General features: G+C 48.6%; 1 protein-coding gene across 5 annotated transcripts in view; it reads left to right on the plus strand.

Moving 5' to 3' along the window:
* RPH3A (rabphilin 3A) overlaps window positions 1-16,467 on the plus strand; it is a 118,697-nt gene that overhangs the window by 38,171 nt on the left and 64,059 nt on the right. For all 5 annotated transcript variants that reach the window (XM_054006821.1, XM_054006819.1, XM_054006820.1 and 2 more), the window contains one exon: window positions 15,809-15,952. In XM_054006821.1, the coding sequence (XP_053862796.1) occupies window positions 15,809-15,952 (144 nt within the window). The remainder of the gene's footprint in view (window positions 1-15,808; window positions 15,953-16,467) is intronic.

Genomic DNA, 16,467 nt, shown 5'->3' on the forward strand with positions numbered 1-16,467 from the left:
TCCTGCCTTCCAAGGCACTTTACAGATCTAAGAGCTAATAACGGCATTAAATAATAGCACCGGTAGAGAAAAATGAACATGCAGAGGCCAGGGAGAAAAAGTGAGGTCTTCATCTGAGATTTGAAGAGAGATGACAGGCCAGATCCCTGGCTGGTGTGTATCCATGTGGCTCCCTGACTGCCGTTGATTTATATCAGCTGAAGACCTAGCCTGCAGAGTTGATGAGAGAGATACAGGGAAGCTGTTCCAGATGGTGGGAGCTACAGAGGAGACTGTTTTTGCAGCCCCAATGGCAAACTTGCATGGCTGGCTGGAGGATGAGTGAAGAGAATTGCTTAAGCAAATTTTTAGTCTTTTTTGTTTTTTTTCTATCTTTGTCTGTATGAAAAATGATCTTGGCTTCTTGGCATTTGCGGTGAGATGTGCTGAACCTTCTGAACTGGAGGGGATCCAGATTTATTCCCCTTGACACAATCTTCTAGTGTTTCCTGAGAAAGCACTCTTCTGAGGGGAATCTCTGGCCAGCATTTCTCACCTAGCGGAGTTGTAAAACTGAAAGGCCCACCTCTCCTTTCACCTATGTGTAAATCAGGAGCAGCTCCACTAAAGCCAGTGTAGATCACCCTGCTCTACACGGGTAGGAGATCTGGATCAGAACCATTCTCTCTTAAAACACTCGAATCACTGCAAAAGGGCAAACACAACTAACCCAAATGCATTGAATTAGCTAGGGTTCCACTTGCACAAATGAGCCTCTGTGATGCCCGTAGGACGGGGAGAGACAGAAATGAAACGCCCTGTGAGTGGGTTATTATTTATTTAAAACAATTTGCCCTGCAGACTGTGGAGCTGAAGTTAATGCCAGGGGCCGGACTGAAGAAGCTTGTGCCAATGCAGCGGTGCTCACCCTTCGGGCGGTGCGGGGGCAGGCTGCCTCGGAGACAGCGTTGTCAATGAATGACTGATGTGACTCACGCAGTCAAGCCTGGGGCACAACAATTTGACCCTGAACCCCGTACTTAATCCTCTGGTGTTGATTGGAGAAATATCAGCTGAGTCACTGTTGCATTTGCAGGGGAACTACATGCAGTAGGAGCAGCTGCCAAGACATTTTTGCCACTGTATTGTCTCCCTGTTCCTATGGCTTTTCTCCGGTAAGATCTGAAGTAAAGCCCATCAAAGTCAGTGGAAAGATTCTCGTTGAATACAATGGGCTTTGAATCCGTCCCTAACTAATTACAAGCCACAATCTATGGGGTAAGCTACCCTTTGTAATAACATGCCACATTGATATCTGGGGTCAGTACGCCTGAGACCTTCTAAAAACAAGACCCCTTCTCCTCAATCTGCCATTCTGATCTTGCTTTACTTTAACGCAGGACCTAGCCAAGGCAGTTTTGACAAAGAAATAGAATAAAATGAGCCGTGGACATTTACTTGTTATACCCGTGTAATGCACAGATCCTACAGCCCATACATGAGAATAGGGAACATAGTGTCCAATTCAGATCTTGCAAGCAGTAGTAAGAACAATTTGTGCTATATAGACACACAATATTTTGCTCCCTGGCATGCTGTCTTTGTTTGGAGCTCCAGCTGCTGCTATGTCGGGAGCATGAAATAATAGAAACGATTCCTGCTTGAAGCTGTCATGTTGCAGTCATTATTTATATGAATCGGTTCGATTCAGTAGGTGTGTATCTGAAACACAAATTGTAAATCACTGCTGCCTAATCTCCTTAGTGGCATGTTGACAAATACTTGTTTGAGAGTTTCATATCCATGTCGAGAACGTTACAAAGAAATCAGACATTTGAAATCCAGCACTGTTCATCTGGAAAGAGAAACATCATATTTATCCCTCAAAAACTACTTGGAGGCTTCAAACACTTGCCGTTTATGTTACACATTTTCATAGTCATTAAACCATTCAGATGCAACTGCTAATTTACCCACCTTGTATCACACTTCGTGGGGAGTGGCTGAAGACCCAGTAGGATGGAGCTAAAAACAAAATCAGCCCTTGACTCTAGAAATGAAATATTGCCTGCCCTGTAGTTAAATTAAACGTTGCTCGTGACTGTCACACGGATACAGTCCCTAAGCAGTTATTGAATTAAAGCACACAATACACGAACAGCCGCTTTGGGATTGCTGGGTGCTGGCATGCGCTGGAAGGTTTTACTCGTAGAGAATCTAGGGACAGTCTCATTTAAGATTGTAAATGAATGCTTGTTTTTGTTTAGTGCTTTGCAGCCTACAAGTTGTGAGAACCTTGTTCCAAATACTGGTTTCAAAAACCTTGCGTCTCCTTGCGTCTCCTTTCACTTACACTGGTGGTAAACCAGGAGCAACACTGTGAAGGTGAACGGAGCAACTCTGGTGTGAGAGGAGAATGAGGACTCCTCTCTGTTCCCTTTCCTCACCTGGCTCCGTCCTCTCTCAAATGCATGGCAGGAGGAACTAGACCTACATCTCCATCGCCAAAGCTCTTCCTGAACGGCCATAGAATTACAGGGCTCACCTCCCTCTACATGCGCCCAGGAGCAACCACTGAAGTCTGACAGGCAATGCCCCTTAGATGTCCTTAATCTAAGGGAAACCAGCCCTCTTGCTAGTGTTCCCTTGTAAACCCCCAAGAGAGTCTTTCTTCTGAAGGCTGGGATGAAATACACTTGGCCCAGCTTTGTGTCTCCTGCATTCTGGAACTGCAGGCGTTAGTAGAGAAGCCAGCCCAAAGGAGCTGCGAGGGTCGAGATTGTACAGCCTGTAAGTCATGGCAGTATTTAGGCCCCACTTGTCTAGCAGAGATGGGTCAATAGCCAGCCAAACAAAATTGTTGTAAGGACCCAGGGACTAGAACCCATGTCGGCATAGTCTAGGGGAAGTTGATGTGCCCACAGCACCACCAGGAGATCATACAGAGACTCAGCCAGGGAGCACTGTGAAGAGTAGGTGCCACAGGAAGTACCGCCTATGAGACCCAGAGTGACAGTACCCTGTGACCCTCTGATTGGCCAAGTGCCCCTACTTAACCCCAGTGATTGGCCTGGGGAACCACACAGATTGAATGCCTGACTTCACCTCATCTCCTGGCTCTTGTTTATGGACCTGGCCTTGTGATGCCTCCAGTCCAGCCTAGTGATTCCTGTTCCTGGTGGCCAGACCTCAGTCCAGCTGTGACTGCTAGGCCAGACTGCCTATGCCACAGTCCCGTACAATTGTAGGGGAAGTTACCTGGAGATACCCTAAACTACTTGGTTAAGACAGGGGCTTGCCTATGGAGGGACTTCTTAATGGGCGATTTCCAGTGTTGTAGATTGTAGCGTTTCCAATGAAGCCATTGTTTTCTGTTGGCTAGGGTTACCATACGTCCGGTTTTTCCCGGACATGTCCGGCTTTTCGGCAATCAAACCCCCGTCTGGGGGGAATTGCCAAAAAGCCGAACATGTCCGGGAAAATGCCGGCCGGGCACTTCCCCTCCCGCGGCGGCTCTGCTCCTCCCCTGACTCTTCGGCTCTGTTTAAGAGCCGAGCTGCCCGAGTGCTACCGGCTTCGGGCAGCCCCCTTGCCTCCGGACCCCAGCCGCCGGCCGGGCACTTCCCCTCCCGGGCTCTGGCGGCTGGAGTCCGGAGGCATGGGGGCTGCCCGAAGCCGATAGCGCTCGGGCAGCTCGGCTCTTAAACAGATCCGAAGAGTCAGGGGAGGAGCAGAGCCTCCGGCCACCGCTGGAGCCCGGGAGGGGAAGTGCCCGGCCGGGGGCGCAGGATCCGGAGGCATAGGGGCTGCCCGAAGCCCGAGTGCTACCAGCTTCACGGTTTGCCAGGCAGTCTCCAGACCCTGCGCCCCCGGCTGGGCGCTTCCCCTCCCGGGCTCCAGCTGTGCTGGGGAAGCGCCGGCCGGGGGCGCAGGGTCTGGGGGATGCCCGGCAAACCGTGAAGCTGGTAGCGCTCGGGCAGCCCTTTTCACGTGGCTGGGAGTGGGAGGGAGGAGGGGGTGGAGTTAGGGCGGAGTTGGGGGCGGGGCTGGGGTGGGGAATGGGCGGGGTCAGGGCCCGTGGAGGGTCCTCTTTTTTTATTTGTTAAATATGGTAACCCTACTGTTGGCTTGCTGGAGGAGCCTTTGACTTGCAGATTTAGCCTACGTGCAGCCTTTGACTACTTGAAATTTCCTAACCGTGACATGGCAAATTCTCATAGGCAGCTACTACATTGTTCATGGCTAGGATTCTGGATTCTCAGAAACTCAGGTTTTTTTGTGTTTGTTTTTTGCATGTGTGGGTCAGGAAGCTGGCCATCCAGCTCCCACATTTGGGTGCAGGAATTACTTTTTTTGTGTAAAAATGAGTGCTTGGTACCCCACAGCAAGGCACGGGCTTGAGCCCAAACCCAGGATCTGAATCCCTGTAATTTTGTAGCTTGACTCAAGCTCTTCCCAAGGTTGGGGTGGGGAGGGTGTCAATATTTGAGTGTGCAAAATTTTGTGCCCTGCCCCTTCTCCAGGGCCCCGCTCCCGCTCACTCCACACCCCCCGTCGCTCACTCCCCCCAGCCGCACTCATTTTCACTGGGCTGGTGCTGGGGGTTGGGGTTGGGGTGCGGGGTGGAGGGTAAAGGTTCCAGCTGGGGATGTGGGCTCTAGGGTGGGGCTATGGATGAGGGATTTGGGGTGCGGAAAGGGGCTCGGGGCAGGGGGTTGGAGTGCAGGAGGTGCTAGGACTGAGGGGTTTGGGGTGCAGGATGGGGCCCCAGGCTGAGTGGTGCAGCTGAGGGGTTTGAAGTGTGGGAGGGGGCTCTGGGCTGGGGCAGGGGGTTGGGGTGCAGGAGGGGGTGCGGGCTCTGGGGTGGGGCCAGAGATGAGGGGTTTGGGGTGCAGGAGGGAGCTCCGGACGGGGAGGGGGTGCGGGCTCTGGATGGTGCAAACCTCAGGTGGCTCCCGGAAGCGGCGGTATGTCCCTCCGGGCGGCTCCTATGTGGAGGGGCCAGGTGGCTCTGCTCGGTGCATGGTACGTGCTGCCCTTGTCCGCAGACGCCGAACCGTCAGCTCCCATTGGCCACGGCTTCCGGCCAATGGGAGCTGCGGAGCAGGAGATCAGGGTGGGAGCAACATGTGGAGCCTCCTGACCCCTCCGCTGTAGGGCCGCCCGAAGGGACATACCGCCACTTCCGGGTTCCGCACGGAGCCAGGGCAGGCATGGAGCCTGCCTTAGCCCACTGCGCCGCTGACTGGACTTTTAACGGCTCGGTCAGCAGTGCTGACTGGAGCAGCCAGAGTCCCTTTTCGACCAGGTGTTCCGGTCAAAAACCGGATGCCTGGCAATCCTAGCTGTAGGCAAGAAGGAAGAGTTACTGTACTATTTTCTTTTTCCTGGCAAGCTCTTGGTGTTCTCAAGGGCAGTCAATTCGTATTTATTTTCCTCTCCCAATGGCACTTGTAAATTCCATAGCTTTATCCTGTCGGTCCTGATGTAAGGAGGTTAGCTTGCCTTGATTTGCCAGGTACTTCAGCAGCACATATGCAGAGTTTGTGTAATTGATGTCCCTCCCTCCCTCCCTCCCTCGCGAGTGCATAATCTGCTGTGTTTCTCATAGGGGCCTTAGCTATTCTGCTGAATAGTGCAGAAGCGGGAAAATGTGTTCTGGGGACCACAGGATTGAAAATCCCCCCGAGTCTTAGAAACTCGGGTTAGACTCCATCACGGGGCCTTTGTTGGGAGTTCTGTTTTATTAATGAAGAAGTTCAGTGGAATATTTAGTGCATCATTGAAGAGAGCATAAAATAAAGACTTTCTGTATTGATTGGAAAAGAAATGCTCAGCAGAACTTGGCCGCTAACGCAACGCCAGTATGCTGATTGTGTTGGCCTCACAAACGGAAAGGACGTGGCAACTCAGCAAGATTTATGGAAATAGTTGCTGATGAACTGCAAAATGTCTATCATGGCTTTGCTTCTGGGCTGGACTCGGAAGAGTGTGTTACTGTGTTTTTCTTGCATTATAAATTCATAGAAGTCTGTCTCCCCTCCCCACTCTCCTCTTCTGCACCATACAGAATGTCGGCAGCTGCTCATTCTGCCTCCCTTGGCACGGAGGGTGTGAGCAATTTGTATTGCTGCCGCAGCTACCTCGCAATCTGCTCTGGGTTGTCATCCCCCTAGACTGCAGGCAGCTCAGCTGAGCAATCCTGCTGCTCTTGCCTTCCGTAATTGAATGGGACAGGCAGAGTTATTTGAAGTCTTAAGGCTGAGACAAGGGGCTTGGTTGCATGCTGTGGCTGTGTGATAAGAGACACTAACCATTTCGTGGAGATTTGCACTAGTGAGACCCTGCTGACCGGGTCTGGAAGGAGCAGGAAATCTAGAAGGTTCTGCTCTTGGTTACCAAAGAGAGGGTGGAGCCCAAATCCTGGCTCTGAATCCCTCCAAATGTTGACATGATCTGGCCCTTCTTTGTAATGTACCGAACCATCCCCCTGATCCAGATACCCTTGGATTTTGGGGCTGTTCAGATCCTGATCCAAACATCAAAGCTTGGGTCCATCTCTAGAGGAAACTTATCAACTCCCATCACAGTGGAAAAATAAATAGCTTCCAATACCTGGCTATTAGCCACAGGGCTCTGGGCTCTATGCAGACCGGCTGGCTGCAGGGTGGAGTCCGAGGCAGTGATTTTTTTGACCTATAGAGCCCTATGGGTATGTCTACACTGCAGTTAAACACCCATGGCTGGCCTGGGCCAGCTGACTCGGACTTGAGGGGCTCAGGGTGAGGGGCTGTAAAAGTTGTGTGTAAATGTTCAGCCTTGGGATGGACCCTGTGTGCTGGGACCTCGCAAAGGGGGAGGGTCCCAGAACCTGGGCTGCAGCCTGAGCCCGAATGTCTCCACGGAAATCTTTAGCCCCCCAGCCTGAGCCCTGCAAACTTGAGTCAGCTGACCTGGGCCAGCCATGGCCATGCAGTGGGTCCTTTATTCTGGGCTAGATGTACCCTGAGCGGCTTGGGGGCCTGTCTGCCTGAGAAGACGGCCTTTTTCTGTGCTCTACCACCATAGGGAGAGCCAGCCAAATTATTTTGTTTTTATGGAATAGTTTTCCATTAGAAAATGCTGGTTAGTCAAAATCAAAATGTTTGGCAGGAACGTGTTAATTTCAACCGGAAAAAGTCTAAATGAACTGTTGCACCATTCTCATTTCAGTCATGTTTCATTTTGTTTGGATTTTTACATTCTAAACTAGTAATTGTATAATGCTCTGACGTTATCGGCATGAAACTTTTGACCTTATCAAAGGTCAAATCCCAAACTGGAGGTTTTTTTTGGAATTTTTGTTCCATTGGAAATATCAACATTTTCAGCTTTTCTTTCCGATTCAGCTTGGAAAGAATCAAAAATGTCAGAACTTCCCATGGAACAGAAGTTCTGGGGCACGGCCAACCCTAGCTGTAGCCATGGTCAGTGGAAGTGCGTGAGCAGAGTCCCAGCGGTCTAACGGGGAGGAAGCAGCTGCCAAAGTATTGTCTTTAAGAGCCTCTGAATGTGGGATTCGCCTCTTGCCCCTTGATTTGAAATAGCCCACGGCTGTTGCCTTCCACAGTGGGCTGCAAAGTGCACCTCTTTTCCCAGGGCTGTGGGGAAGGAAGGGTGCATTGATGGTAGCTGTTTGTTGGGTGCTTTTGGGAGGTTTAATAGGTTTCAGTTTTGCTTGGGCTGCAGTGATGGCAAAAGCAGCTGGAGCCCTGGCTAGGTGCTCTCTGTTCTCCATGTCCCATATAAACTACTCCTGGAGGAATTATGCGCCACTGCGCGTGCGCAGAATTAATATCCCCTGCAGCTTTCTTTGCTTCCCCGCAGAAAAATGACTTTCTGACAGGGAAGCTGCAAGAGCAGTCACACACCACTCCCTAGCTGTGCAGGTACATCATTTCGGGCATCTGGAGCAGCCGTCAGAGAGGTAAATCACTGCAGGGCTGGGGACACCCCAGCCAGTGGCTCCTTCCCCTTCCCTTGCAAGGAGTGGCTAGGGCTGTGTCAGACCCACCCCCAGAAACCTCCCTCAGCTGCAGGAAGCTCAGCATGCTCCCCTGCTTCCTGCCCCCATTGCTCCTCAGCTGTGGAGGGAAGGGGTCACTCTATGGGGAGCTGCTCCCCCATCTGCCCAACCACCAGGCATCCAGACCTCCCATACTCACCCCCCCCAAGCCTTACCCTGTACACCCAGAACCCCTAGCCCTCCATACCCGAACCCCACCCCATGGAACCTCAACCCCTGCATCTGGAGCCCCCCGCACCCAGATCCCCTGCTTCCAGATGCCCACCCTGCACCCAGACCACCCCCATTGAGGTTCCTGCACTCAAACCCCCACCCTGATGAGCCCCACATCCCTGTACCACCCTGAGCCCTCACATCCAGACCTCTATGCCACTGACCCCCAATTAGCTGCACCCAGACCCCCCACCCCACCAAGTCCCACACCCCCAGCACCCCGACCCTTCCGCTGAGCCCCAACCACTTTCACCTGGAAGCTCCTGCAAAGTCCCATTGCTCCTGCACCTGGAACCCCGCCCCCCATCCAATGAGCCGCTGTGCATCCAGATCTGAGCCCCTCCACACTTGGATCCTCCCTGGTTGAGCCTGTCTGCCTGCCGTGCGCCTGGTGCAGAGGGGCAGGGCCCCAGGGTGTTTCTGGGACAGGTCCAGGCCTTGTGCTGTGTCAAATGCAGCCTCACCACTGAGTCCGTGTCCCCGGGATCGGGGGTGGGGAGGCTGCAGGGTGATTTCCCCCCTTTGTGCACTGTCATGCTGGAGCCTCTGCATTTACTTATTGACAAATAAAACTTGCAGAATTTTAAAATATTGTGCGCAGCATTTTTAATTTTTTGGAGCAGAATTTTTAATGTGTTGGCACAGAATGCCCTCAGGAGTAATAAACCGAAATAAGTAAAGAGCAGCTAGTTTGACTGAGTGGTTTGCCAGCAGCCGCACCATGCCCTTCAGTGCAAGAATCCATCAGCGTCCTGTTTTCCATTGCCAGTCAATCCAGGTGTGTTCTGTACCAAACGTGTGCTGAGCAGGCCCTGAGACTGAATTCAGCCTTGGTTATCTTGCTACCTGAACTGGGCACCTCCTGTTGATTGCACTTGGGCTTGGGGATCAGTAATATTTGCACTGTGCCCATCAGCCTTCAAGTCTGTTCTCCCAACTGGAGGATAACATGTAGCGTATATCTCTCCCTAGAAGGGCATTAGCAGTTCAAGCAAGAAAAATGGTGGGCTCCCTAATGGGGTGTTAAAGTTTTGTAGGATCATTCGGAACATCTTATGGATTATTCACTCTCCATTAAGTGGTCGAATAGGACCATCCCTTTAACTGACTAGTTGGCAGAGATTCCTGAAGTATGATGCGTCCATGTGCTTACAATACATGGCTTTATAATAGGGTTTGAAATTCAACGTAGGCAATGGAATGTTTAATAAAATGTTGACAGATGTTTTCCTTGTAGACCTTCCCTCCCGCCCACCCCCAACACAGAGATGAATCTGTTCTTGTTTATTTTGCAAACACAATGAAGCAGCTTGCCTAGGAAATTGCTATGCAGAAAGGGAATATAATTGTAATCTCTCCTGATACGATACCAGCACGTGAACTGGGAACTAGAGAACAAACTTCTGATCTTAACCGCTCTCTTAAAAGTCCACTTACTCCCATCATTAGCAATTTTAGTGGTTAGTTAGCTCTTTCTGTGCAGAACATTAACGTACAGAACTAACATGGTGGTTAATAAGTTTACAAACTACAATCACTTGGAAGCAGTTTTTTGTTTCAAATGGGATGTTTTGAAATGTTAAGGATAACAATTAAGAAAAATCTAAACACAATGAAATGTTGTGTGTGCAGGGATCATATCTGACAAGAGAAGGAGGCCCTTGTGGTGTTGCACAGTCTAGCTGACAAATAAGCAAAAGTGTATAAAATATAACTGGATCATTTGCTTAACTTGAAATTATGGAAATAGTTTTGGAAAGGAAATTGCTTTTCTCTGTATGAAACAGGCCTCCTATTTTTTTTCCTCTTTGCAAGTGTTAATCTTTACTGGGAATAAATTACTTGTCACCACACCCCTGTTAAATTTATTTTTTGTGATCTGCAAACTGCAATAGAAGGGCCTGCTAATCTAAAAATGGGACCTTCTGAAAACACCTTTAGGCTGCGTTTGGAAGGCAAAGATCTATTTGCATGATGTCAGCGCAGCCTGAAATAAATTCAGCACGAAGAACTTATTACAAAGCCCAAATTAAATAACTGGGGGCCTCTGGTTAGTGTGGCACAGCTTCTGTCCATCCATGTCTTTCACAGACTTTGGGACTGGTGTGCCAAACCCTCACGCATTTACTGTGTGTTTCCACGGTGGGAATCGGTATTGCCTAATCTGACTGGTCTATCATGATTAACCCAACTCTGGCCCCTACTGTAGGTCTTTGCATGATGTTCGGGAAGCAAAATTGGGAGTGGGGAGGACAGTCCATCCCCACATCAATCTCCTGTAATCTAGGGGAAGGTGCTCTAAACTGCAAGCTCAGAGTTCTTGTCCCAGCTCTTCCGCTGATTGCTCGTTAATATTTCTGTGCCCTTTACAACCCTCATTATTAGTTGGGGTCTCCTACTGTGACTTTGGGGGCTAATTAGCATTCACCCATTTCACAGGTAACATAACTGAGGGGTTGCACAAGCTCACGTCGGGAAGAGCTGGGACAGGAAGCCCTGTCTCTAACATAACAGAGCCACGTTAGCGCGCAGATTGTGTAGTAGCTTTGTGTGTTGGAATGGCCATCACTGAGAGTGGTTGCTGATTGGCTGGAGTTTGTTGGAGGCGGGATTCTGGAGCTATAACGCTTGCCCTGGCTTTGGAAGAGTCAGTTTGGCCAGGGAGCATGGGCTGAGCTGGGGCTAGTCAGATCTAGTCAGCCTGGGACTGGAGTGAGTTTGGAATAAATACATATATCAGCAGCCTGGAAAGATGGTTGACAAAGGCTTGCTGTAACTCTGGGGGGTATTTACTTTAGCTGGGAGCTTTGAAGTTGCTATGGGAATCTTTGTAACTGAAGTTATTTCCTATGGAACCTAAAATTAAAAAGTCTACCACTCCCCCCCCCCCACTATATTTTTAATGTTCTTGGGTCTCTTTCTGTCTCTTTCCCCTTCACGGTATCAGAGTCTTCCATCCATAGCTCACACACATTAGATCGCTGTGGGTGATACGGAAGAGGAAGTGTGCAACAATCCACCACAATGCTGCCCTCCCGTACATGCTCGGTACAAAGCATGTACCGAAACAGGATTCACTTTACACATAAGCAGGGCAGCGAGTTGAATTCCACATACTCCAGAAATGTTGCAAGAATCCCATGTGCATCAGCCAAGGAGTTTTTTCTCTATTTTAAAAGCCTGTGTGTGTGTGTGTGTGAGAGAGAGGATTTTTGTTTTAGGTTGTTCACTTTTTGTTTCACAGCTGTCAGAAACAGCAGGGAAACTTGGTCTGATTTAACGTGGAACATCACATTATAATTGGTGCTTTCAGTCTATAATTGGTGCCTTCAGTCCCATTGATTTCAATGGGACTATTCAACTTGCTGAAAGGTAAGTATGTGGTAAGTGTTTGCAGAATCAGGGCATCTGTCACTAAAGGGCCAGCTTTTCAAAGGTATGCAGGTAGGTGCCTAGGGTGACTCTTCCCAAGGGATTTCAATGGGAGTTAGGTTTCTAGCTGCTTAGGTGCTTTTGAACATCCCACTAGGTGCCTAGCTGCATCTTCTGGTGCTTAGAGACCTTTGAAAATCTGACCCTAAGACCCCGATCCTTCCAGTTGTTCTGTGCGGGCAGATTCCTGTGCCTGTGTGCGGTGCTCCTTGACTTGGTGCGTTTGGACCCAGCCTGTAACTCAACAGCGGGACGTGTTTTTTTTTTCCAGAAGTTCCCTCCATGACTAGGACAGATGGCTCAGCTCTGAGGGCAGGACCTTCAGAGCAAAGTGCCACAGAGTGTAACAGAGAACGGGAACCTTTCGATAGAATTTTCAATCCCACTTGGACAACTCTAGACCAGGGATCTAAGTCTCTATTCATTTCTATAGGTTGTGAGAGCAATTTCTACAGGATCCTATTGGTTTGGTGTGCAATTTTCAAATGTGCCGAAGTCCCCTTGAAAGTGACTGAAATGTTGCCCTTCTTTCCCCCCATTCCATTCTACAGGATTTTTAAACCTTTAGAATCCTGAGTCCCTCCATCTCATTACATTCCTACGCTGTGGGAATGGGCTGAATTGCTCAGGATTTCTTTTGGCAGCGTGGTGCTGTTTTAAATAAACGAACAACCCCATTTTATGCCTGAAGTTTCTGGAATGGAGAGGAATGGGGACTGAGGTAAATTCATAATATATTTAGCAAATCATCCTGCAAATCAGAGGAGGAATTCTGCAGCCACGTCTTCCGGCTGGAAGTTGTTGAGCATTCGGAGCTGGGGAAGAGAACGTTTAGAGGAAGTGGGTTTAGTTATAATAGTACTTTTACATTTACCATTTTGTAAGTGTTTCTGTCATCGTAAGAGCAGATGACTGTCAAACTCCTCTGGAATGAATAAAAGTAAAATAAATGACAGTTCTTATCTCTGAGGGGTTGACCCTAAGCCTAGATTTTGTTCCTGAGGTGAATTTCAGACAGAGCTCTAGTGTTCTTTTTAAGGTAGTTTTCCCCCCAAGGTAAATGTGTTACCTAGGGCTGTGTAGTGATGTATGATGGGGTAAATATTCAAGGCAGCGCACAGGTTAGCTGGGACGTGCTACCAAGCATGGGGTTACAGCTGACTAGAGGACGACAACTCTATTTCGCAGCAGCTTTTGAGGTTTCCAACTCTGTTTTTGTTCTGCATTGCAGTGAAAACAAAACCATTTGTGTGTGAGCGCCTCGTTCATGTCTGTGCTCCAACTAATTTAGAGCAGAGTTTTTTCATCTAGATCACTCTGATTCAGACAGAGCAGGGACATGAATCGGGATCTCTCACCACCTCTTCTCTCACCCAAAAAACCTTTCTGCTGATGAGGACGTCGCTGAAACACTTCCAGCGCCGAGGAAATTGCATATTTTGACACAATTTCATTTAATCGAAAATGGTCCGACCGGCCCTACAGACACATGAAATATAGCTGCCTTCTTCCTCCCTTGAACTGTGTAGCTCTACGGGGAGGCATTTTTCTGACGTTGTACTTGGATATTATAGTTGTGTGACTCCCACACTTTAGCTTCTCTTGCAATTAGGATGTGTAGCTCAAAGGCCCAGATTTTTAAAGGTGTTGAGACGTTGCTGCGCTCAGCATCGCAATGCCTAACTGATGTACGAGTCTTAAAATCTCATTTCCTAAAGGGATTTAGGCACTTAGGCATTGACAGTCAAAGGGATTTAGGCACTTAGGAGATTTTATGAATTGGCATTGCTGCACTTACCATTGCAATGCCTTAAATCTGGGCCTGACCCCCTCGTGGGGGCTGCTGAGCACTTTCAACTCCTGAGCCATGTCTACACGAGGGAAATGTTCTAAAAATGTCCCTAGTGTAGACAAGACTGCTGGGGGAACTCATTACATTGCAGGATTGGGCTCGCAGCCTTTTAGATATGCTGGTTGTCAACTATCTGCAACCCACAGAAGATTTTGATAGCCCATTAGTCTAGAGGACGGGCAGTGGCTTCTGGGAGATTCATCTCTGTGGGGACTGATACTTGACTAAAAAGGTCGTGTACTGTGCTAGGTGGCTGCAGGGTCGACGAGAGTGGGGGGGAAGCTGGTACAAATTACCGGAGCCCGGCGGTCTGGAAGGGGGCCTGTGGCCTGGCTTCCCTGGCTTCATCGGCCCTGTTTAGCCGCTCTGCCCTTGCTGAGGGACCCGAAAATTTTTTTTCACCGGGACCTGAACCCGCTCTCGGCGGCCCTGGGTGGCTGACTGGATTTCAGGAGGAAAAGAGTGGCTTTATGCAGAGCTTACCACTTAATATGGAATTATGATGCTGGAAGTGTCAAGGAAGCATTGCATACCAGTCTTGTGACTGGAGATTTTATTTATTTTTGATCGAGCTGGTCACTGAACATATCCCCCCGCTTTCCTCTCCCTGTACAATCTTCCCAGTGGGACCAAGGTGAACTGAAAGTAACATCAGAAAACGAACCGCTATGAAATGGATTTTCATTTCAGAACAGCAGGTTTGGTTTGTCAAACCAAATTTGTTTTCCAGAGATTTCCTTCCACGTCACGATACAAAGACACAGGGGCATATGGGAGGGAATCTTCAAAATTGCCTCTCACTATTTGTCAGTTGTGTCCATTGTGCCAGGGGAACTGGGTTTGGAGAAACAAAAGGAAGATTATCCCAGGGATGTTTATATATATTTCAAATTAAAAAAGGTTGAGGGGGGGAGAAAGGAAGAGGACAGTCATTTTGTGTCTGCATGCAATGGTATAGATTGAATAGCTAAAGCAGAATGAAATTAGGCAGATACGCCTCTCACCTTCTAATAAGATCCTGGGCAATTAGTCGTTTCAAATAATGCCTATCGTTTTGTTAGCGATGTCTGGACTTGGGTCAGCAAATCAAAATGTGCAGTTCTTGTATAGATGCATACAAAATGGGAATGGGTTAATGGCTAGTTCTTCACGAAGCCTGAATTCTGGTAAAGAACCAAGGAAGGTCTACAGCTCATGAACAAGGTAGTCTCGTTTTAGTTAAACTAATGCATCCAGCTGCTTTAACCCATCATGTTAGGGTTCTTCTTGCTTTCAGTTAGGTTCTCCTTGCAGAAAACAGTGTGAGAGAACCTAGTAGAGGAGCCTGAGCTTATAGAATATCAGGGTTGGAACAGGAGGTCATCTAGTCCAAGCCCCTGCTCAAAGCAGGACCAATCCCCAAACAGATTTTTGCCCCAGATCCCTAAATGGCCCCCTCAAGGATTGAACTAGGCCAATGCTCAAACCACTGAGCTATCTCTCCTCCTCCTTCTTAGTAAGTATCTGTTTGGTGTTGCCTGTTCTAAGCAGAAATGGGAGTTGTAAGATGTAGATAATTTCATGGAGATCTCTGAAAAAACACAATCCGTTTCCAACTGGGATAATGAGACTGTTTCGTAGGACTTGTCGTATTTTAGGTGTCCTTCCTGTGAGCAGTGTAAGCAGCAAAGGATGTATTGGGGAAAGAATTTGGCTAAGAAAATGCTCAGAGCTGGGTAAAAGAATCTCAGCTCTTCTACCTGGGTGGTGTTCTCACTGCTTTTCTTGTTGCTTGGACGATCGGTGCTGTCTGCAAAAGAGACCCATCTTTCCTCTATAGAGCCTTCACTCTGTGGTGGTCAAAGCATTACCAGTGTGTGGAAAAGTGGAGGATTGGAGAGGGAGGGAGAGGAGTTTAAGTGGGGAAACAGCTTCCCATCTCTCATTTCAAATGTCAACAGCCAATTTCACAGCTGCTGATACAATTTCCAGGATGGAAGTTATAGATGCTGATGGCTAATGCGGTGACTAATGCCTGGTAGACTGTAAGGTGGCACTCAGTGAATTTTGACAAGGAGTTTTTTCCCATGCATGGAGATTCAACAAGTGGTTAAAACCTATAAATGGGGAGAGAACTGGTAAACATGAGACAATTATAAAGCTCACTCTCTGTGTGCCGATTGTCTGCACACTTTCTATTCTGGGAAACATATTTCTAGTGGGCCCTGTGCTTTTATAATGTACCTGTCCTCCCGCTCCCAGTCTCACTGCCTTTGTGTGCTTTGCAGACTCCCTGCTGGATGGTCGGTACGTGGAAACCAGCCAGAAAGGCAACGGAAAAATGAAGAGCTGACAGATGAAGAGAAGGAGATCATCAACCGAGTAATAGCTCGAGCAGAGAAAATGGAAGAAATGGAGCAGGAGCGTATTGGGTAAGGAAATGACCTGGCTAATCACTCCATGGAACCCATGAGATGGTAACATGCGTCAGTGCATGGGCTTCACTTTGTATGTATTAGATTCAGCCTTGTGGCATGAAGATCATAGGGGAGCCCGTTTGTTAATCATACCACAGAGCTGCATCTGCTTGCTGCCACCTACCTCCTTCCAAAACCTCTTTGAGCCCAGAGATTTGTGTGATGCTAAGATGGCTTTGCCCATCCAATGCATCTGGGTAAGCTGAAATCAAATCTTCCATTACAAGAAGATTGATTCCTCAAGAGGGCCCCTACATTTTGGAATTAGTTTCCTAGTCCTGGAACAAAATAGCCTAAATCTATTGACCTAGGGGGCATCCTGGAAAATCCATTTTCATTATTCGTATTGACTTGTATTATGGAAGCACATAAAGGCCTCAGCTAGGCCTCATTGTACTAGAGGCTGTACAAGCACTCACTAAGAGACAGTCCCTGCCCCAAAGAGATTACAATCTAAATAGACGAGACAC

The sequence above is a fragment of the Malaclemys terrapin genome, chromosome 16 (genome assembly GCF_027887155.1).
Source record: "Malaclemys terrapin pileata isolate rMalTer1 chromosome 16, rMalTer1.hap1, whole genome shotgun sequence".
Lineage (NCBI taxonomy): Eukaryota > Metazoa > Chordata > Testudines > Emydidae > Malaclemys > Malaclemys terrapin.